Consider the following 24,403-nt stretch of genomic DNA (forward strand, 5'->3'; position numbering starts at 1 on the left):
GCACACGAGAAGCCTTTTGGGGTGTGGGGTGAAAGGAGAAGGTGCTGGATTTGGTCTTACAGAAAGTTCCTTGGAGGTTACTGATACGTAGCTCTAGGAAACTAGATAAAATGTATTGTCTCAGCAAGCTGATGACGAACTTTCATAAACATTTATGGCCTATAATGAGAGTAGGGGTCAGTGCACTGGGTAAAAAGAAAAACCTTTGGACTTCAGTTTTCCCTGTGCCACTCAATCTGGTTTGTTTAAAATAGTGACCTCAAATAAACATTTTAGGGGAGGAAAATATTTTTTTGTTGGGATAGAATAAGGAGCAATTAACAAATATCTGAAATTCCTGCATCTGTTCTTCCTGCTTCTGCTGATTACTGAGCACTCAGTGAGGTGTTTTTTTATTTAGGTTGTGCATAAAGGTATGCTCTACCCTGGAGGTTGCTTTTCATTGAAGTTACTAATGTAAAGACCTCAAAGGAACCCTTACCAATTAGTTTAAGCTCTTGATCTAACCTCATAAAAATATTTATAATCTGGTGGGGAATGTTCTCAGGAATTTAAATATTTGTTTTGGTTCTGAATTTTTAACAGTGCGCAAAATACTGAAATGTGGGTACTGAAGGCTTAGCCCCCCCTCCATCATTGCATCTGCTCTGCTAAGTTAAATAAAGTTTAAACACAGGGATGTGACTTGATTCCTTCTCTTCCCATATTTTGAGAACTGGATTTACTTTCATGGAGTCCTTTTCCTAGTTACAGTATTTTTATGACGTTTCTGCTTGCTCTGTGGGAACAGTTAAGAGAGACTAACAGTTCTTGCTTGAACTGGCATTATTAAGGTGGTAAATGTCAAGAGTCTTGCTTAAATTCTGTTCCACTATGCCAGTGGAAATCATTCATGTTCTACTTTCCTAAAACGCTTGCTCTTCCCAGCTTCTCTTAATCTGGCTTACTCGTACTCGTGCAGGCACAGATGTCTTCGTAATGGTTACCTTTGAAATGTTGCCTGTGAAGAAGATGAAGCACAGCTTTTTATTTTGTGTTGGCTGTTTTATTTTTTTGTACAGAAGACTCATGCTAAACAGAAGGATTTCTGAAAAAACAGAAATGTCTACCTTTCTGTATTTCCAACTTGACATTAAAAATGTAATAGCCTAACACAGAAACACTGTACTGGCTCTGCACTGAAACTGAAAGCAAGAATCCTTGTACTCAAGTGGATATGTGGCAATGGTAAATGTCCAAGAAAGACTAGCTAAACTTCAGAGTACTGTAATGCAGGATCATAGAAACAGTTTCACTGAACTCTTTAAGAATTTGTTAGTGCTGCAAGACCAGACCATATTTTGCCAGCATTCCGTGAAAGATGTATTTTTCTGTCAGTTACTGAATTGCTGCTTAGATTTGATGTACCTCGGTATTCAATGCCACTGAAAACAGCCAATATGGAAAACTTACATAATGTACCAGATTATAAAGTGTATGGGCAGAAGGGGAGTTAAATATACTGGAAGCCTTTTGTGAGCTTCTAGAACTGGCTGTACAGTTTTACCCTCCACTGCCTGTATGCCAAGGTGTAGATCTGTATGTAGATCTCCAAAGATATATTCCTTTGGAGCCGTGCCTCTCATTAAATAGCATCTGCCTGATCTGTAGATGTAATCAGGGTTCTGTGTAGAAAGTTGTATACTTCCTGTTGCTTAACGGTTGGAAACAAAGCTGCTATCCTTCAATGGATGAAGTAAAGACTGGGAAAGAATGACTGGTCTCATGCTCAAGTCAGATGAGAGCTCTCTTGAAAAGGGGGCCATAAACTTCTACACGCTACTTACTACACAGGTTATCTGTATAATTCAGAGAATTACAGATTTTTCTAGGTGCCCAGCATGAAGCCCGCATATGACTTGCAGAAGCACTGAGCATCGAGCTGGGGAGCTGTACGCCTCCCTTCCAAAACCATGGTTGGACTATGAGTACAGTCACCATGTGAAAGAGTTGTGCAATCGAGGCCCAAATGGTGAATTGCCTACTAATCTCTGCTACCCTTCTACCTATGAAAAAAGTCAGCAATAATATGATTTAATGGATTTTGCTTTCACAAGAGCTCTCTGATAAGCTTCTACAGAGCACAAAGCTACCGTAATAAGCAGAAAGACATAAATTATTAATTTTGTATTCAGTGACGAATGCAGGTGACGTATGCAGCAGACGGTGAATGAAGTCAAGCTGAGTATGTAAAGAAACAGCACACACAATGAGTTCAGTGAGATCGGGCAAAGGTCCTGGAAACAAAATAGTGAGTGATTAGCCAGGGACTGTTGCAAAAGGTATTTTTTTTCTGGAACTTCCCAAATCATTGTTTCCCCCTGACCTGTTCCTCACCTGACAAAGTGTGTGTACAAAATGGAAGACTTGCATTGGAGGATGCGAGGAGAAGGAAACAAGGCAGGAACTCTTCTACAGTCTTGTTTATACTGGCATTTTTCTTAAAAATGTTTGAAATTGGAAGCCCATTTAAAGGAATCCTAGTATAAAAATGCCAGTATCTCTAGGGTATATTTACCATTGTGTTGCCTCTACTTGCCTAAAGCAAAGCTGGATGGAAAAAAAGCCCAGTGCTCTCTCCCTGCTTTGTCACCAGAAAAACTGTGACACGTGGCAGAGGAGTGGGAGATCTTACAAACATTCTCTTAGGTAGAGCTGGTCATTTCTATCTCCTCAAGTGACCAGGGCTGCGAGACTAAGCTTTCTTCCCTACTTCTGCAATACCATGTGCCAAGTAGAAGGATATCCTGTGTGGACTGAAAAACGTCATGAGGTAGCTGTGGTTCATGCTGTTTGATAAATTCCTGTCTTAATACCCTGACACCTTTTAACATTTGGATTCGGAGCTTAGTAATTTTTGATTGTGGCCGACTGAAGTTCAGAGTGTTCCTTATGAGTAAGTCTTTGCAGAGTGCCTCCAGAAGAGCACACCTTCAAATGGCAGTGATTGATTAAAATAATCGAGTTATCTTCAAGGTGAAATAATTATAGTGAGTGAGAACAAGCTGTTAAATATACTGCCAGTGTTTAGAGAAGGAAGGATAGTTGCACAATCACGCTGGCTTTCCTGATACTCTGACTGGTTGATGCCATGAGAAGCAAGTCTAAAGAAAGAGGTAGAAGTCTTGCTGAGGGAGTGCAGCACTCCCTTAGTGGTCCCATAACCCATGGAGCATGGCCAGTGTCGGTGGGGAGGAGATGAGAGCAGGAGAGGAGCTTAGCTCTGAATCACCCTCTTCAAAAATCTCCCTCTCCATCAATTTTTAACGAGAACGTAGAAAAACTACTACCCTTGGCTACTGCTGGTCCACTGTGAATATCCTCCCACCCTTTGTACTTAAAATGCAGTTTTGAATGTTCATATAGTGCCATGATTGTTTTAAGCACTTAAAGAATGGGAGCAGGGTTTATTACTTTCATATGTGTATCCACTTGCTGTCTTTTGAGAGAGAGCAAAGTTTGACTCGAGTGGAGCTCTCATAACATTTCTCAAACCCAAGAATAACTTGTTAAGTTTGCTTTTGTTTCGGATACCTCTGGATGATTGTGAAACTTAATTGACTGAAATTACGATGAAGGTATTTTTATTTTTTTTTCTTTAAAGGCAGAAAGGGCAAGTGTTGAGTGTCCAATATGCTGTCTTTACTTGTCATTAGTCTGACTTTTCTATATGCCACCTGGGTGGGGGGGGGGGCTTGACCCCATTCTTGCCAACCCCTCAAGCCTTGTTTGCTTAACCTGCCTATTAACCTTGTCTTACCAAAGGCAGAAAACCCTCCAGGGCAAAGAGCTTCCCTTGCTACTGTGCTTGTAAAACACCTGGCATAACGGGGCCACTTTCTGAACGCTGCCGTAATAAAAACACCCCTAGCTTTCCCAAACCGTGCAACCTTGAATCCGGTGGAAGGACTCCCCGTGGCTGACGAGAGGGGACGGGGAGGGCGGGCGCGGGGATGGCAGCGCTCCGAACGGGGCTCTCCAGCCTGAGCTTATGCAATGGAAAATGGCAAGCATCCCTGCGGAGCGAGCTGGAATGCGTGAATTGTAATGGCCTGTGGAGGTCTGCAGCTCGTTTAAACAGAGTGGAAACATTGTAGATTCGTAAAACTTGTGAGTCAGAAGGTTTACAACTTTCCTTCCTTACAGCAAGGGAAAAAAATCTGTGCTTTTAGATAAACATTTTAACGTTTGATGGGAATGCGACTGTGAAAGTGCTGTTAAGTCACAGCATTAAGAGCCTCTGATCTGATTTGAGGCAAAGCAAACGTTAGTTTTGTATATTTTGTCTTTGTTCTAGTGCTTTTTAAATTTGATTTTTTTTTTTAGCATAGTTTTCAGTAATGTTGTGTTATGTGCCTAGCACTAATCAGTATTTACAGTAACAAATTCTAAATTGCTACTAGGAGAAGAAAAAGAAAAAGCCAAACATGAATGTACTCCACTACATATCTTTGAATACAGAGGTTTGGTAAGGCTTACTTAAAATTACAGGATCTAAATATTATGTTGTAGAGGTAGTTGCAAATTTTCCTGCTTTTTTATTTTTCTTTTCCTTTAAAAAGTGATACTGATACAATATTTATTAGTATATGGCTATATGAAATTATGAATATTTAGTGCCATTAATGAAGAAGCAAATTCTGGATTTAACAAGGGTGGTGGAATCATCTGTCAAATACACGAGCTTCAAAGTCTCCTTCTTGCAATCCTTTCCTAGTACATGCATGTAGTATTTGTTTTTTTGACTCATTACTTGGGTCTTAAACCTTTTCCACTCCCTGCTTTAAAATAATTGTGTTTGATGCTGAGTTTAACACTGACGAACTGGCAGACAATTAGGTCTTGCGGGGAAAAGAGGGAAGTTGCTTCTAGTCTTTTTTCAAGAATTCATTGAAAAAAGCTAATTTCTCCCTTTGGCCTTTTCTGAATGGTCAGAATCCAAAGGAGAGGAAAAAAAGGAGAAGCATCTGATTTGAATGGCACTTAAGAGAAATGCCAAAGTTTGCTCTCTTACCAGTGTGCTTTTCCAGCAGACTCCATGACCTGTGAAAACCAGACACATTCACTGTCTTTTATTTCTCCATCAGGAGCACAGGGCGGGATCTTTCTGTGCATCCTGTGTGAAGCACGCAGAGCTGCAGGGCCAGCTGGATCTGCGGGGATGTTGTATAAAACACTTCGTAGGCTTTTCTTAGCCTGAAGTTTTAGGGAAGCCAAGCTCATAGGAGTTGCCATGTTGTCTGTCTCTCTGCTGTCACCCACAAAAGATGTTTAAGCTTGTTGGTCAGCTTCCATAAGGTTTGACAAAAGGAGTAATTAAATGAAAAAAAAATGGAAATTCTTGTAAGCCCTATGGAAGTGAGCACGGGTACAGTGCAGAGCCTCAAATTAGTGTCTCCTTCTGAAAAGTAGTTTCAGGTTGAGCTGAGCTAGTTGTGGATTTGCCGGTGTGAGCAGGCAGCAGTGCCATGTGGGTGCCAGCAATGCAAGAGGACTCCTTGGGATCTCAGGCTGCAATAGCTGCCCGAGGATCCACCATGAAATGGGCACCGGTGGCAGGTGGGATTCTTCTGCTCTGCAGCCCCTCAAATTACTTGGTTCAAAACCATGGTTCCTTAGTGTGAAGGTGGAAAGCTGCTCTTCTGGTCTTTACAATCGGTCTCCATTAGTTGGAGAAGGTGGCCGGGACCCTCGTCTCGGTTACCAACCTCTTCTCTAGCTGTATCTCTTCTCTTCTCCCCTCCTCCTCAGCTTTGCTGCCAGGTTCTGGGCATGGGGTTCTCTTTTGAGCTTTAGCTGACAGGCTCATAGCAAACGTGAAGTGATGTGAAGACCTATTTTCTCATCTTTCTTTCATTCCAAGTTATGTTTCATGGCTACCTTTACAAAGAATAAGAAATCTTCCCAGAACAAATGCAGTATAAGCTTGTCGGTTGCATTTGTTACTGTTAGGACTTGTATATGCATGGAGCTCTCATTTTTGTAGGAGTTATCTCCATCCTTGGATAGTTACACTAGAAAAAGTAAGTTACACCTAATGGGAAGGTCCCTTGTTTTTATGTTTGCCTTGCAGAGTTGGGGCGTGTCTGCTGTTGCACTTTAATTTCACACCCAGCCTTAATCCATCTGCTCTCTGAAGTGTAGTCAGGTCTCTCTTCCTTTCTGTGCTTTGTCAGTATGCACTTGCCTGATCAGCAAGAGCAGCTATCTCTAGATGATTAAGGATAAAACTACCGGTGCAGATCTCTGCAAACACTTGAGGATGTCGAGGAATTACAGAATTGCATTTGCTTGATTTTAAAAACTGAATTTTTAGTAGATTGGTGTTTCTGCTTAACTTTTTTGCTCTTCCCCACGCCAAATCTGTCTCACAAGTACTTGGCCTTCTATAAGCAAAGAAAAATGCTTTTAGTTTTTAATTCAGAATTAGTATGTTTCCTGTGAAATTGTCTAACTTTGGTTACACCCCTGAGTGGTTTGACCCATTTGAAGGAAATATAAAGGCAGGGAGGAGGAAGAGAAACCAGCATAACAGGGAATGAACATAGGAAACATCTACCATTTTGGCCTCAGTTTTATGTCCTATTATGGTGTCATTTAACTGGAATGGTTTTATTGAGTAAACCAGTAAAATGTTATCTGCACTTCACAACTCTGTATTAAGTGTTCAAATCAAGACCCTGGGGCTTAACTAGCCTTTCCACTTGCAAACCTCCATGGTGGTTTAGAGAGCTGCTGTCCCTGAAACTGCGGCATTTCAGCTGGCAGCACGGTGGAATGCTCCTGGTCTGTTTCCATATAACATAACAGAAATGAGCTGATATAAATGCTTGTGGTTCTCAGTAGTTATTCCTCTGTATTAATTTAGGGTTTGTGTCTGATGGTAGTTAAACTAAATAGTCATAAGGATCTGGATGGATTCCATTCCCTTAATGAAAGGTTGCTCTTCCCAAATCAGTATTTCTCTGGCTATCACTTGTTGTCACCTGATCCCATCTTCTCTCCCTCTCTTCTTCCTGCTGCTGGCAAAGTTAGCTGTGAGTTTTATTTATATGAGGGTTTATGCAATGAATCTATAAGAAAGAATAACTTTTACTGTGGAAGTTTGCTGAAACGTTTTCATGCCTTCTGGGTTTGGCCCTATTTTGTTTCCTGAGTTGGCTGAGAAGGAAGCCGAAACTTCTGATACCAAGATTCCTTTTAACGATCATACCTTTACGATCATAATTGTAGTTAGGAAACAGTAGTGTCTTGATCAAAGGGAAGTCTATAGTCACCACTTTGCAGAACCATAGCAACAGGGTAAACTGAGTAGGTTACTGGATCTTGCCAAATTTCTGCTAATGGATGTGGAGGCTTGTAAGCAAGAAAGGCGGGCTGTACTGTAAAGACCTAGGAGGTGTTGGGTTGTATGCTGCACACACGAGGGCTTAGGCTGCAAAAACACTGATGGCTTTTGGTGCCTCAACATGGTTTCGTAGAAACTGTCGTGTGTCGCAGCCGCACGAAGTGAACAGAAAAAGTCAGCACCGGAATGTGGTACGGTACTGCTGTTCATTAAACGGGCTGCAGCCAGGGATGCTTGCCACTCAGTTAAAACTGAAATAATTTCCCCAGTCTGTTCATTTTAACAGGCTACCTAAGCAAGAGCTGAGTTACCTTGGGGAAGTTACAGAACTTTGCAATCTTCTGATGGATCATCTAAAATTAGAGCAGAATTTAATTAATTGATTTTTGTCTCAGAAACATAAAGGACAACCAACTGAACATCACAGTTTACCACTGCTACTTTGATAACTTTTGCTGTCATGTTGGAAAATGTGTTTGATGATAGTCTGAAATCACTTCTGTCTCATATTGCTTTAATTTGCTCCCATAATGATGGAAGTCATCATCCCCAAAGATTTTTTCCTTCGGACTTGGGTAGGGCCTATTACACAAGTAAAACAAGTACTGTTAGCTACTTGCTACCAGCCAAAGGATACAATGACTTACATATGTGCAGTCATGACAGAAGCAAACGCCTATTGAGAACTGAAGAAGGAGATGCATTGTGCTGCTTATCCTGCTTGACCATCAAGGTTTTCAGATGTAATAGAACTATTGCATGAGTGGTGATGGAAGAGTCTTCCATTTAATTCAGCAATATCAGAAAAAGTAGATTGAAAAACTTCAAAAGCCTCCTGCAGCGGGGAGGATCTTTTTAAACACAAGCAAAATTTTGTAGATATATGTGTAATACATAAAAGTATTTCCTCCTTCCTCTGTCCATAACATTCAAGTAGACAAGAAGTGGTTTCATCCTGTTGAATGTCAAGAGAGCTGTTTCAGCTCAACTTCACCATCAAGAACACAGAAAACCTGTATGGTTCATAAGCTATTTAGGAGAGAATATTTTGGAGTTATTTGTCAGTCATCTATTTCCAGGGCCCACTTACATTTATCAAAGACTTCAGTGAAACTTTATTAACCCAGTAGCTCTGTTAACTTTTTTTCCCCCACAGTTTCAACATGCTTTTGTGATTGATTTATTATTTGCAGAGGCTGGAGTAGTGGTGGGAGAAAGGGTGGTATTTAGAAACTAGCTCCAGAAGAAAAATGTATTTTCTCTTACTGAAACAAACTGCACAGTGCTGCCAGTAGCCCTATTGCAACTGAGGTAGGTAAGAAGATTTAAAGATGAAACTTCCCTTGATGCAAAGATCATCCTGAAATTATGGAATTTGAAACAAAACCAGTCCCATCTTTCTTTTAAGGCTCAGTTTTCTATTCTGCATTCTCACCTGTACACTAAATTAATTTTCTAAATGTTTAAAGTTTGTTTTTTGAGGATGATCTGCTTCATTTACAGCAGAAGTGTATGGGTAGTCTGAGTGCTTAAAGCACTTTTCTCATAACAGGCTTCTCATGTAGACTGTGCGTAGACTTCAGCTTTGGGGACTCATGGGGGCCATAATCTCTGTTAGAAAAAAGAGACGTGAAATAAATACCTTTTTTTCTGCACATCTTTAGGTGCTGTTAGTTTTTTAATATATCTATCTATATATTTTAAATAATAGATATATTTTGTAAGTCAATGCAAGCAAATAGCGATGAATGTAGTTCCTTAGAAGAGAAGTTAGGCTCATAATGACATGACAGCTCAGTGATGGTATGCATGGATGCTCTTGTTCCAGACCTATGACATTATATTTGTTGCACTAGAAGAAATCATTAGTTTAGCAGGATGCATACAACAGTGTGTTTTGTTGTTATGGGGTTTGCTTGTTTCAGGTTTTTTTAAAGCAATTTTTCAACATAAGCTGATCTAGAATGTGTTTTTCCTATTGTGAGTCCCATAAATCAAAGCCAGATTTGTTGAAAAGCTACTGACTTTTTGGAATGGTTATAGAAGATGGCAGGGAAGATAGACTAGTATTTGTAACAAGTCACCGATTTCATACTTTTTCAAGTCAGTTCACTATGGATACTAATACCAGGTTACAATATATTCAAAGCAAAAAAGGGCTCACTTGGGAGCATGTGTAAAGATAGGTAATGTAATGTCAGACTTACCCAATTTGGGAGTTTTATGGTTGTAATTCATGTTGTAACGATAACGAAACAACATGCTACTAGGAAAGAGTGAGTAGAAGCAAGAAATGTGACTTTGAAAGGATGAATGTCCCAGAGGAAGTGTTGAAGCATCTAATCTTGAATCACTTCAAGTTTGCCTTGGCAGAGCCTTAGAATAAAAATGAAATAAAAAATTGCTCCTTGCATATTAGCTTCTTGCTTAATGTCTTGTTGCAGTGTTCATACAGAAGTGAGACCAATCCATAGGTAGCTGGGAAAATTCTTTTTTTTTTCCTTTTTAAACTTTGCCCATATAGTCTTTTACAGTGAAAGCACAGATGTAAAATCTTTTCTTTGCTCGTGCTGCTTCTTTGTAAGGAAGAAGAGTCACTTCTTTATTTCCAACTGTGTCAGAGAGAGGCTCCAGGAAGTGGCCAACAAGCTTCCCAAGAAGGAAAGAACGAGCAAATGAAACCAAAGACATTTAACTTTCACTTCTTCCCCAGCCTGTCAAGGAACTGCTGAGCACCATATCTTACATTAAATTTAATCTGATAGGCATGTATTGCCTAAAAATTCAAGGATTGCTTCCTATAACAGAGGGAAAACATGCTGTACCTAAGAGAATTTAGCAAGTGAGAGAATTAATTGTTTTGCAAACTCCTTCTGTCATTTGATTGATACATTGAACAAGCAGCATCTGTGCTGCTTAACAGGGTGGTTGTAAAGCAAGAAGGAGGAAATCCAGCTAACAGGAACAGAAAATGTCAGAGGCAAAACTTTATACTGTGTCCCCAGCCTATGTCCTTCAGTTTAGGGGTATGGCTCTGTGATGGGCAGAACCTTAGCTTAGCAACCCCCTGCCCTGCCCCATCTCACACAGTCCAACCTCAACCACATGTTCTCATGATAAACATTGTCATAGTTGTCTAAAATCACTTCTCTAAGAAAATAGATAAGTGATTTATTCTATTTTTTTTTTTTAAGTCATGAGACTGAACAGGCATTACTGTTTATAAAGCTTTTGTTCTGAAAACTGCTTGCTGGCTTTTTTGTTCATCAGATAAAATGGGCTGTTACACACATGGCTATTACCTTGTTTTTTTCTATGTTTATTAAAGATACAGATTTTTAAATCCAAAGAATAGGCATAATTCAGGCAGTGGTAATGCAAGCCTTGACAAAACAGTACATTATCTTATTCCTGAATAATTTTAATTCACATCTTCAAACTGTAATAATAGTGAACATAGCATTTGGCAGATTTAGCACATTAATACTTCACTTCCTTGATGATAAAAAGGTGCCTTGTTCTGAAGAGGTTGTAATTACTCTTCCTTCACTTAAAATTCCACTTGTCTCTATGCTTTAATGTGAGGTAATAGCTGGGGACTTTCACTGTGGTTTGTGCCTTTCACCCTCACTGGTTGGCTGTGAAATGGTGAAAACAGTCAAGAAAAGCATACAACATACACAGTTAAGCAGCTGCCTCTGGTTCTTCTTCAGACTAGCTTGTGAAGATGAAGGATGAGAAAGCTGAGTTTGGGATTTAGCTAGGCTTGGAAAAAGCTAGCTAGCTTTTGTGAGAATGCGTTTAGTTGAAGTATAAGTTTGTTGCTGGAGGTTCATTCAGTTTTGTTTTCTCACTGTGGGTAAGGCCCGTTGGACCACAGTTGGTAGCACAGTTTTACAACGCAGCCCTTGTGATGGTAGGGAAGCCAGGAACTAGCCGAGCAAGAAAAAAAATGGAGCTTGAGCTTGCCAACCATATCCTGGGCTGCATCACAAGCAGTGTGGCCAGCAGGTTGAGGGAGGTGATTCTGCCCCTCTGCTCCACTCTCGTGAGACCCCACCTGGAGTACTGCGTCCATCTCTGGGGCCCTCAACATAAGAAGGACATGGACCTGTTGGAGCGAGTCCAGAGGAGGGCTACAAAGATGATCAGAGGGCTGGAGCACCTCTGCTATGAAGACAGGCTGAGAGAGTTGGGGCTCTTCAGCCTGAAGAAAAGAAGGCTCTGGGGAGACCTTCTAGCAGCCTTCCAGTACCTGAAGGGGGCCTACAGGAAAGCTGGAGAGGGACTTTTTACAAGGTCAGGTGGTGATAGGATGAGGGAGAACGGTTTTAAACTGAAAGAGGGTAGATTTAGATTAGATATTAGAAAGAAATTCTTTACTGTGCGGGTAGTGAGACACTGGAACAGGTTGCCCAGAGAAGCTGTGGCTGCCCCGTCCCTGGCAGTGTTTAAGGCCAGGTTGGATGGGGCTTTGAGCAACCTGGTCTAGTGGAAGGTGTCCCTGCCCATGGCAGGGGGTTGGAAATAGATGATCTTTAAGGTCTCTTCCAACCCAAACCATTCTATGATTCTATGATTCATTTTTGATGGCCACTGGGATTTTAGGTGGGTTTAAATGTGTTATCAGTCATTCCACTCTAGTTTTTCTGAGTGGTTTAATGCAGTGGTGGGAAATGGTAATGAAAATGTTTTGGAGCCATAATATGGATGGGGCCTAATAACTGGTGCAGATGAAGAACCAGCTAGCAGTAAAGGGAGTAGAGGCTTGTGGTGATTTGCTAGGGGAGCCCATGGCTGGGTGAAGTCTTCCCGTGCAGTCCCCCTCTGCCTCACCTCCTCCAGTTGAGATGGAGAAGCCTTGGCTTGGTGTGGTTTTGAAAGATGAAACGTCTTCCAGGGTGTTGGATGAAATATATTAATTGTGGAGCAGCGTAGAAAATAATAATAATGTAGGATTTTAAAAGCAAACATTAATAACCACATATTGATGCTTCTACCCAATTAAGTAAACATGACTTTTTCTTAATGAAGTCTGATTGTAGACCTAGTACAGGAGAAGGAGGTGTTTAGAAAACAGCTTGCTGGGGCGGAGAGGAAAAGGTGTGTGCGCTTTTGGTATGGTAGATGCTGTGGCTGGTTTTTTAAAGTCTCATTTCCACATATCATTAAGAATGGGAAGAAGCATCAAAACCTTATGAGGAATGGGGTGCGGGGGGGAGATAAACATTCCAGGCAGAGTGGGAACGCGAAGCCAGGCCTTGCGTGCTGATGGATGGTTCCACACAGTCATGGTACCTCTGGAAGAGGCACACGTACAGTTCCTCTGTTACGGCTTTCCTGCTGCCCCTTAATGCCTCCTCATCTCCTGCAACAAATGCTGCTTTCCAAGAATTGGTGTGGGCACCAATGCCTGCAACACTGCACTTAAATTAAATACATACTGTTCCTCTCACAGGTGGATTTGCTGAGTTCTCCAGCTCTTTCCCTGGTCTCTGTGAAGGAAAATCCACGCTCGTCCCTACTTGCATTTCTCAACCCTGCCTACCTGTCTCCAACATTGGCCCAACCAGAATCCTGCCTTATCTCTATCTTGGGTGTCAGCGGGATGTCCTCAACAAGGTGAGCGTTCTGGGTGTCATGTTGTTTACTTGGATGAGTAATCGCCATGTGTCGTCTTCCATGCTTCTATCATACTGCATCATTACAGCTATAAAACATTTAAAGTAGATACAGATAATAGCTGTCTGTGCATAAGCCATGGAAAGCTATGTGAGAACTAATGATATACAGACCATATAATTAATCGACATGTCATGTAGTATGAGACTTGGTCTCCTTTCTCCCTCACCTTGGAGAACATGGTACGGTACCTTCCTCTGTAACCTATCAACCAACAGCAAACTTATGAAATCCACCATTACAGCAGGTGAGGTAGTTTCCTGTGTATGGCTCTGACTGGTTTGTTTTGGCAAGTCTTGGATGTTAATGTATTAATGGTTACAGTAGGACAAAGGAAGATTGTCTGTTTTTTAGTATTTCCTTCAAGTGCTGGAAGAAATAGCACTTAAATACCATGAATTGTATAATGAGGGACTACAGCAAACAAATCTTTGTACACCTTATAAAATGTTCAGACCTGGACAATCAGTGGGGTCATTTAAAATGAGCTTTTATGGTAGCATTGCACTAAGAAACTTTTACTGTTTCTGAATACATATGCATTTAATAATTTCTGTTCCTACAGAATAGCCCAGGACATTTTGGTATACTTAAAATAGTCAGCAACGTCATCAAATATAGCACTTGCAGGGTGCTGGACTATCAGATGTCTAAAAGAGCTTGTCTGAAATTGCTATAGGTCTGTATTCCTATGCATAGCCACAGATGTTTGTCTCCATGAGGAGACCAACTCATATTGTTTACAATCTACACCTTGCGTCCCTTCACAAGGGAATTTTTATTATTTCTGCTGCATGTGCCCTCTTGCCTCCCATGTTACCTGACAGTCCTATTAGTTGAATCTCCAACAGCCTTCATATGCTGGCATTAAATACATGGATGGGGGAGAGGGGAGGAGTGCTTCACCCTAACATTTCACTTTAATTATGTGCAAGACTTATGTATGTTTTTTATCCATGTATAAAGCTTAAGGCAGGAACTATCCTAATAGTCCTGTAATTGGATCAAATTCATATACTTTGACCATTATCATATTTTTCACTAGTTTCTTCTATGTTCACTCCATCTAGCCATTAATAGGCTATTTTTGGATTTTTCACAATTGTTTTAAGGGGATCTTTGACACACAAGCAATCATGTAGACGGTAATTGTGCTTTAATAGAGCACGCAGAAAAATCTTCTGTATGGAGGACAGTCAGCAGTCATTGTATTTACTTTGTCCTTTGAAATCTTCTGTGTCTTTACTGCCAGGTAGCAAGTCAGAAGTTCAAACTTGATTTGCTTATGATGGATGTCAAAGCAGCTTATTACTCTTCCTACCACAGAAGTAATTTGTGGTCCCTAGACAAAAGACAGCAGGAACTAAGCAGTTAAAAAAAATTTCCTTGCTTTAAATGGTAGAGTATTAGAAAGATGCTTTTATGCTGTTTGTTTCAATGTGTGAACGGCAAGTGCTATCGTAGGTCACAGTGGGAGTGAGGGGCCAACTTGTTCTCCTCCAGGGCCAGGGGTGTGCTACTTCATTTGGGATGTGACTGGAACTCCAGTGCTGTGGCTCTTCAGTGGTGAATAATCCCAGAGGGATGAAAGAGGCCGTTCCCTTTTCTTGCACTAAATTGGTGCCTATGAATAGGTGTTGGGCACAGGCACAGTGTGTGTGCCTCACCAGGAAAGGAATCCAAGTGGTAGCAGAGGTCAGGAATTTCATTATACGGCCAGAGGAGGCTAAAACCACAACTGCTACTGGTGAGCCCTGTGTGGCAGAGCTGTCTAAAGGAAGACGTTAGACCTGGTGGTGGCTCTCTTGCCTATTTATCTACAATCTTGATACTATTTCAGCATGTGTCCATCAGACATCAGGAAGTGCTGCAGCTGCAGATACTGTAGGACCCCCAGGAGTTTGTCAGATTTGTACTTCCTCACATATGCTGGGGAGTTACAATCAAGGATCACTGTGTTTCCCATTTTTTATGGAGAACCACAAAAACCACAGCATACAATCCACAGAAAGTTCTTATTACCTGGTGTCATCCTTGACAGTCAGTCTTTTGGAAGTTCTTCCATAGATGACTGAAGTACCTCTTAGGTTTCTTACCCGTTTAAGGACAAAAACACATTTTATGATTTCAGATCTGCTTGTTAGTTATACCTTTGTTCTCTGACTTTGAAGAAATAGCAGGCAGTGCCTTATTCTGAGCATGTCAATTGTTTGCTGCGCTGAAGTAGACCTTAGTGTCTTGGTAGCTTGTATGATCTCTTCAGTTTCAGTGACTGCCTGTGGAAAATCTGAAATGGCTTCCATCTTTAGCATCGGTACCTTTAGGAACCTAAAGAACCTGTGGGAACAAATTTTGATTTTTGCCTCTTAGAATCGACTCAATCTTCTCCCAGGTATTGGCAACTCCCAGTTTCCTGGGTTTAATCCATTTCTTGATTCAGCTCAAAGTTAGCGGTAGCTAGAGATCAGCATCCTCAAAATGCAATGGGCAGATCTCTGCTGCTCTCCTTTCCACACGCTTTGCTTCTGGGGAAGCCTGGATCCTACGCAGGGGTATTAGGAAGAGCAAGGAGGATGACTCTTACTGTATTGAGTGCCCAGAAATATCAATATGTATGTGCTAAGAAAGCTGGGAAGTGAAGAACATTCAAAAGGAGATGATGAGAAACAAAAAAAAACAGGGATAAGTAGCAAAATAGCAAAGTTCTGTCTCTGTTAGGACAGTCCAGGAGCTGGTAAGTGGTTACATTTGCATGCTCTGGTTTAATGGCCTTGCTGCTTTGCTGGTTACTGGCAACAAGAAATCAACCTTCTGTTAAGATTAGACTAGTTTGGGGGTTTTATTCAAGTTCAGATTTTTAAAAACAATTTTCTGAAAAATTCTAGTAAGTCTCAAAACTGTGAGCTGTAGTTGTATACATTGACCTTATTTTTGCCTTCAAATGCTATCTGTGAGTTCCCATTATGCCTCCCACTGACCAGACATACTGATTTCTCTAAAATTTAAATGTCTTGAAAATATCTTCAAAAAGAACTCTTAAATCTGCACCACAGTTCAACGTGACCATTTGAAGACGTGAATTTTCAGCATGTTTTATCAGGATGAGCTAATCTTTTCAGGATCTTTATAAGCTTATCTCAGCACACGGGAAGCGAAATACTTGTCTTGTTGCAGAGCAATTTGTATTCATGACCTTTTAAGAATCCTAACGCTATTTGCCATTAATACCTCTGCTGATAACACTTCATTTATGAAAGATACGCAAACGTGAATGCTTGGTTTGTGTCCTTTAGCAAAATTAATGATTACTTCAGAAAAGTCTTGGGAAATTCTTTGTATGCTTGCTTTACAGATTTCTTTCTAAATGCTTAACTCTGAAAATGTTCACAATATCTTTTTTGCAGGGTTGAAATACTAAAAAGTTCTTCATAAAAGTTCTGACAGAAAAGTTCATTTCACTTCTTGGGTCTCAGTGTGATATATTGGTGGCATTGCAAGAGGGTACTTACTTTTACAGATCTTTGTTGCTTCTTGTGAAAGAAAGACAAACTAATTCTAACATATACTCTCACAGTGACAGTGTCCTCTCTGGAAGTTAGTTTAGTATAACAGAAGAAAAAATCCATGTTGTGGTTATGGGCCTGAATGAGCCTCCTACTTACATCTCATGTTTTGTACCAGCATTTAAACTGTAAAACTTTCTGCTTTGCTACTTACATAACTATTCTCTTTCTTTTCTTCCAGATCTGGATTTTATTTCCTGGAATAAAATAACATTTTAGGGTGCCATTAATTTTCAGATTAAACAAGTCAAAAAATGTAAATAAGCTGACAAAAGAGCATTTACCTTCTTTTCACAAAGTTGTTAGTATTAGGATTTCTGGATCTTCCTCCCGTCGTAATTCACTTCTTCCTCTTGGGTGCCGTACAATGAAGCACTGTTATGGTTATTATATTGGAGCATGTTGCACAGGGAATGATTGATTGTTTAGAACAGAAGGAAGCAAAACTTCTTTCTTTAGCCTTAGTCTCAAAGACAAGCACTAACACATTTTTGGGTGTTTTTTTGGCTCGGAGATTTCGGCCTTGGCATCTGCAGCCTTCTTGTTCCCATTTGAATAATCAATTCCACATCAAAAGCCTTGCATAACTGTGGAATCGTGATGGTTGGACTGCGTGGCCCACCAACGCTTAAGCTTTAAAAGAAATAATAAGGTTTTCTATTCTTCTAAATTCATCAGCCTCCACTTAGCTATATTCTGAACAAACACGTATCGTGACAGTCCATTTGTTAGTGGTACCTTTATTGCCTCCCTCCTTTTTACATGATAAAGTTCATGACCCTGCACATACTTTTGTACCTGCTATTCCAGTTGTTCCTCGCTCACCTTCAAGCAGTGACAACAATATGTGAGCCGGTTTGGGGGCCGTATTTCAACGTAGTGATCTAAAGCAGATGCTTATTTTATGGAAGTTGTTGCTGAAGAGGTTGGGATGCTAGAAGGGGAAAGCTGCGTAGCCCAGGACAGTGAGGCAGAGGTGCTGGGGATCGGGGGTCTCCCTTGCACACGTACGATACCCCAGGTCTAGCGGTAGCTAGTGCCCTGTGCCAAGAACCCCATTCCCAATACCTTCCCTCTCTGGATAATTCCAGATATTCCCCTACTTCCTTACAGTGCTCCTGCTTTTAAACTTTTAGGTCTATTGGTGTGTGAGCGCTAAATATAGTAAAGGAAGGTGCGACGGAGTTGGGTATGAAAGGCATGTGGGGCTGAAGGGAGCTTGCTGGTTGAGTTGGGGAGACGTGAAGCAAGGGAGAGGGGGAAACCAGTGACATACTGGAATTTGTTGTCATTGATGAGAAGCTGAGCTTTACTGGGAGCAGGGTAAGAAGCAGTAGGGCTGAGAACTTATTTTGACACATCTGGCCCCCTTTTTTTTTTTTTTTTTTTTGACTATTGCTGCAAATTATATTTCTGATGATTTGCTTTGGGAGTAATTGGTCATCTCCTGTTCCCCTTGGATGGGTATGTTTACGATACAATGTATGTTCATTAGTTGAAGGTGCCCACACCTTCAGGCACCTCTGAATGTGCTGATGTGAGGGACTTCGAATGAAAGTTTGGAGGAGCTGCTCATTTTGCTCCAGACAACAAAACTCAGCTCGCTAGCAGAGATTAATGTAAATTCCCTGTTTAAAATGCAGTCTGTAGCAGTTGTATAGACTTCTCTCTGTAAATGACCGAGGTAGATTCCCTTCTCCCCTGCAGTCCTTTGCTCTCACTGAACATTTAATTTATGCATGCATATACGTGTGTGAGTATTCATCCCTTCTACATGCACACGGTAACATACATGTGGTGTACCTGTATACTAAATATGAGACATTATTTAAACTGCTCTGATTTGAACAAGATAGAGCTCTGGCTCTTCAGCTAAATAGCCATATCCCTGTTCTCTTCACCAAAACATCTTCATGCTTGCAGAAAAAATACCTATGGGGAAGAAGCGACCCTTTGGCTTCATGACTATTTATTTTCATACTGGTAGTTCTCCAGTTGAAATCTGCAGTGTAAGAATTCATTCTTGCCACTGCTGCCATCAATTGACATAACTTTTCTTTTTTCATATAATTGCTGTAAAAGCAAAAGGATTAAAATCAGATTTTTTTGGCTTTTTTTTTTTCTGTTTCAGTTTAGTTTCAGACATTAGTTTCCGTAGAAATCTGGCCAAAAGCTCCCCAGTGTTTGTATTCAGCGTAACTACTGTCCAAGCGCAGCACTCACTGCATGTCACTTACTGCCAAATCATATCTGAACCAGAAAAGTTCAGTATTTATAAGTTCAATATTTATCAGTATTACTCCAGCCTGCTTAATTGCTTTTCTGTGGCAAGGTCCTTACTTGCAGGAGACTGGATGGTTTTGGTAGTGCCATCTCTAGTTCTCTAGTACTTGTTTCACTTGTTTTGCCACTTAAGGTACCTACGGCATCAGGTATTACTTTGCACAACTCTAAATACAAAGAGTATGGCAAGGTGCAGAGAAGAGGTGTCTTTTTTTGTATTTGTAACCATGAAGATTGACTTATTTAAAAAGCCCAGCTGACTCTTATATTTTGAATCTCTTTGCTTGTTGCTGTGATAAACTCTGAGATGCAAGAGGACTAAAGACAGAAAACTGAAATATGAGCAACTAAATTGTAAATCACAGAGCTGAACTCCTATAAAACTGCAGTTAGTGCTGTGTGAAAATGGTCTGATTCAAGGTCTTCAGCTCTTACTCAGCTCTTCCTCTCAAGGTTTTGAGTGAGTTTTGCACCATTGCCTTAGAAAGAAGGAAGTCACAGATACTTTAATAGGTGACTGCAGGAGGCATCAGTTTCATTTCATATTTCTCACCAGTATCTGTGGTGGGGCAGCGTCAGTCTTACATATGTGATCCAGGAAACATGTATTCGGGTCAGCAAACTACATGTGGGAAGTGTTTGGTTACGTTGTCAGCTTGCATGGTGAGAATTTAAACCAAAGTAGCAAAAAAAAATCCATTCTCTTGGAAGTGATGCTTCATAGTAGCAGAAGATATTCTACCATTCTTTCTGTTCTTTGTTAACTTTGTGTGGGCTTTGCAGTCCATATGTTATTTTGACACACTGGATGTCTCATTAAAAGTTGTTTGAAGAACTAAAAGCTGAGAAAGCGTCTTTCTTTTTCGAAAAAGAATGCCCCTCATACAGCTAGAGCAATTCCAACATGAATTCCAGTTTTGAGTTTTGGCTTTATGATGTGCTTGGGGTTCATAGTTTCTTTGTAATGTGCCAAAGGTACCATTTGACTTCTCTAGGCTTAATCTTTCTCTCCTTCCTAGGAGCTGATGCAGCAGAATGATATTGGCTACGTACTAAACGCCAGCAATACTTGTCCAAAGCCTGATTTTATTCCAGAATCCCATTTCCTGAGAGTGCCTGTGAATGACAGCTTTTGTGAGAAAATTTTGCCTTGGTTGGATAAATCAGTCGATTTTATAGGTGAGAAGAAAATTTAAATTCTGTCTCTACAACAGTTTCTGGATTCCTTTGTGTGTCTGCCTGGCTGTTTTGGCTGGAGAAGACCTGAATGCTTTCTGGGTGGTATGAAAATACCCTGGGATCTACATACATGATCACCATCACTTTATAAGCACAGAAGTAAAATAACGTAAGGAGATTATGCCACTGCATGTTCCAGCACTTGAGGAACAAAGACACTTTTTAAGAGCTCAACTCTGCTTTCTGGCAACCTGGGTAGATGCCTGATATATGCCCACAGAGAGCAAATCAGAAAATTGGACATACAGATCCTGTCTTTAGCTTTGAGAAGTGAGCTAGCCAAATGTGAACTGGCCAAATTGTTCCATCATGAATGCTTGATTTTTACTTGCATATAAAATTAGAAACAATCACCTTTCCCAGACACCTAAATAGGTTTGTTTATATCCACATTAAAATGCATTATGCTGTAACTGCAGTATGTTTCCTGTCTGTAGTTGCATGCTTTTTCTATACTCAATGCCATACAGTGCTAGAGAAAATAAGTGATTTTTTTTGTTTAAAGCTTCCATGAGATTTGCAATTAGCAGTTGATTTGGAAGTTTTGAACAATTTTAAGTAACATTGCTTTCTTTTCAAACTTTTCATCATGGGATAATGCTGCTGAGTGTGACACTTGCCAATTTCTTTGCTATATAGAAAAAGCAAAAGCATCAAATGGCCGTGTGTTAGTGCACTGTTTAGCTGGAATATCTCGCTCTGCCACAATCGCTATTGCATATATCATGAAGAGAATGGATATGTCCTTAGACGAAGCTTACAGGTAAGGAGAAAATTTCCCTTCATATTAATTCTTGTGCCTGTTGCCTTGTTTTTAAAGTGAAGAATAAAAGGTTATATGACCAAGGGTAGAAGCAGACATGTTATTTTATCCGGTAGTTTGCTGGCCTCTGCACACTCTTATTTTAAATGTAGGCTTCCTCCATAAACAAATCGGTGTTTTGTAGACATCACACACCTAATATTAATTCCCCACCTGCAAAATGCTGATGTTGGTCTTTGCTCCAAGTAGGCAAATACATGGAATTTGAACTGCTTATTAAGTGTATGTGTATGTACCGACACAAACGCACACAGCTATACCATGCATATAACAGCATCTTGTAAGTCAGAGGGAGAATGGAATGGATAGGGTTAAAGAAAGAGAACTGAGGATATTTATAATCACACTTATGACACATGCTAGGCTGGAGCTGTTGAATTCAGTTTGATATTTGGTAATGCTCTCAAAGAACTGCCGCAGGTGAAATGTCTAGGAATTAAGCAAGCTGCTTTGTTGCTATTAAACTCAACCAGAAACTATTTTGAAGTGTTGGCTCTTTGCAGCATCAGGGAATTTTTGTGGGACCCCCTCCCCCTTTTTTAGCCTTTCAAATCCCATGTTTCTGTACTTGGATTGTGAACGCTTTACTAGATTCCAGGTGGCATGGCTGCAGTTTACCAAGACTTCTCTATTTCATTTAACAACCTGCTTTGTTGAATCGTACAGAAAATGATGGGGTTTCTTTTCTTCTTTTCTTTATATGCTGCTTGGCACAGCTGACACATTGCTATAATGTGCACGATGCAGAAGCAATTTGAACAACTGCACTGGAGCAGGTGGAGAGAAGTACCTTCCAAATCACTAGGGTGTTTGCTACTACTGTCTCTAAAACACTGATGAGGACAGAAAGATGAACATTTGATATTCCCTTGTGGAGCGTGATTTCCATGGGGCATTTTCTTCTAAGCTGATGAACATAATTATGTATGCAGTGAAAAAAGTGCATGTAACAGGTGCCTGAACTACAACCATCTCCCATTGCCCTTAGAACTTTTCCACTGTTTCTTACTAGAGCCTGCTGACAGTTTGGTGTTGTGCAGTAATTTCAACATGTATGGTGAAACAGGTTTGGTTAAGAGGCATAGGTGAAAACACACAGTTATACAGGTGTAGATAATATGGATGAATTGGTGGATGTGGATGGATACTGTGCAAGGTATGAGCCTGAGTCACTAAAAAAACCTGTCTGGTCTCAGGCTGTAGTGATCTGGAGGTTAGAGCTGTAAAGTACTAAACATTTCTAAAATGCACATGCTTCAGGGAACTTCTAAAAGGCTGCTTCTAAATTCCTCCATGAAATCTCTGCATTAAATTCTAGTTTATTTCTTAACCAGAAGTGTTAATGGAGTGCGAAGGATTAATCATCCTAGGCCTCTTTTTCTTTGCACTGTTAATTCTGAACAACTACTGTGAAATTTAGATTATATTTTGCTATATTTCCTTTGATATGGCTTAGTGAGAACAGTCTGCAGCACACTTCAAGAGGTTTGGGATCTCTTGTTGTCAAAGCTTGAAAGAAAAATACTTTTCTCTGAGTTAAAGTCATACAATAAAATGTTTGTCTGACACTATTGCAAAAATCAAAAGGTGATACTGTTACTTGAAGTGCAAGATCTGAGGAAATAAATGTTTTTTAATCTTTTGTGTAATGGACGATACAAGGGAAACAAACATAGAAATTAAATGTTATACATGTTTTCCAGTTGGAAAAAAGAGTGTGTGTTTTGAAATGAAAAAGTTTGCAAAGCCTTAAAACTTGTTGGGGGGATCCAGACTTTCTTGAATCCTTTTCATTTTTTAAAAAGCTAGTTTTAGATTTAGGACTGCCCAATATTTTGGGGTGAGATGAGGAGAAAGGGGAAGGGAGAGGCTATCAGAACACAGGCCAGAAATGGCAGTGTTGACCAGAAGGATCTTGCTTTAAATAACAAATCCAATAACAAGTACAACTAGCTTTGACTGGAAAAGAATGAATGAAGGTTGTATGAATTCTTATGAGCGAATTGCTTACGCTGGAATAAAAGCCCCCAAATTCAATGCTAGGAGATAGACCTAAAGAAGCTCTTCTGAGGAGACTTAACTAGTTTTCTCTATTTGCCAGTGTTGGCACTTCATGGTGAAAGTTTCCACTATTGCTTTGCACAATCTGATCTTCCAGGTCATCGTGTCAGCTCAACTATTTCTACTATTGTTTGTTGTTTGACAACTAAACAAACCAAACAAAACTTACTTTTTTTTATTTTTCATGTGCTTGCTTGCATATTTTTGCTAGTGTATACATACATGCACAAGTACACCTTTGGATTTTTTTCAAGCTGTTTTTAATGACTGCACACTCACCTTCTGTACACATCCCCAGAGAGATTTTGGTTTTAATAATATTGAATTTTCCCAGTGATACCATTATATGTGTGTTTGCACTAGGTTTAGCTCTTCAAGGTTTCTTCCCTTGTTAATTTCCTTGTCATCTGGTACCTTCTTAGTTCCAGGAATGCCTTAAAAAAAAGAAAAAAGGAAGGATTGGGGCAGCTTTCTGTTTTACAGCCAGTAAAAAGCAAAGACTACTTACTTAGCTATGTGCAAATCAGACTGGTAGGAAGTGTTGCTTTTGTATTTAACTTTAAAGTATATGACATGACTTCTAATACTTAAGTCTTCCGTACATTTAGAGTCCTGGTTCAGGAAGACATTTTAAGTACGCATTGCACCTTGTCCATATTCACCGAGTATGTAAGTGCATGCTTAGACTGGCACGTGTATGCGTGTCCAGCTGCTTCCTACAGGACTCGAAAATAGGTTACCTCTTCCTGTGATTCAGTAGTACTGTTGCCCTTCACTGCTGAACACCCACAGAGCCTGAGAGAACGTTTTTGGTTTAATGCCTCATTTGCTCCTTTCTGCTTTTCTTTTTGATGATCATGTCAGTGGCCAATACCAGCGTATGGTAGAAATGGCTGGCATGTGCTGTATAAGGTCAGCATACATCAGAGCTCTTTGTCTTGCCTGACAAAGATAAACAGGGTAGGAAGCGCTTGCTGCAGTAACAACAGCACGAGAGAGGTGAAAGGAACGTGGAATTTCGTCCCTTTGAATGGTGGGGAAGGTGGTCCGCTTTCTCTAGCGCAGGAGGCTGGAGCTCTGAAGCTGTTCATGAAGAACTTGAGGAGCTCTTAGCTCTGGTCAGGAACCGAGGTAGCAGAGATCCCACTGGTGAAGTAAAATAAGGAAAATTATTCACTCAAAGTGTTGTGACATCATAAAGAGATTAAAAAAATGCTTTCTTTGCCCCTTTTTTAGCCACCTTTAAGTAAGCTATAGAGAGAATTGAAGGCATTATCTTGCTTAAAAGCTGTCTTTTCTTAACTCCATCCTCAAGTTACTTGTGCTTGACTGAACCTCAGTCCAAGCATCCCAATAAGTTAAGAA

At 40.3% G+C, this 24,403-nt stretch overlaps 1 protein-coding gene across 1 annotated transcript in view; it reads left to right on the plus strand.

The window, feature by feature from the left end:
* Positions 1-24,403, plus strand: part of DUSP16 (dual specificity phosphatase 16) — a 68,890-nt gene that overhangs the window by 40,127 nt on the left and 4,360 nt on the right. The window contains 3 exon segments of the mRNA XM_068401439.1: positions 12,846-13,009; positions 19,935-20,094; positions 20,794-20,917. Of these exon segments, the coding sequence (XP_068257540.1) occupies positions 12,846-13,009; positions 19,935-20,094; positions 20,794-20,917 (448 nt within the window).

Source organism: Nyctibius grandis, chromosome 5 (genome assembly GCF_013368605.1).
Source record: "Nyctibius grandis isolate bNycGra1 chromosome 5, bNycGra1.pri, whole genome shotgun sequence".
Taxonomy (NCBI): Eukaryota; Metazoa; Chordata; class Aves; order Nyctibiiformes; family Nyctibiidae; genus Nyctibius; species Nyctibius grandis.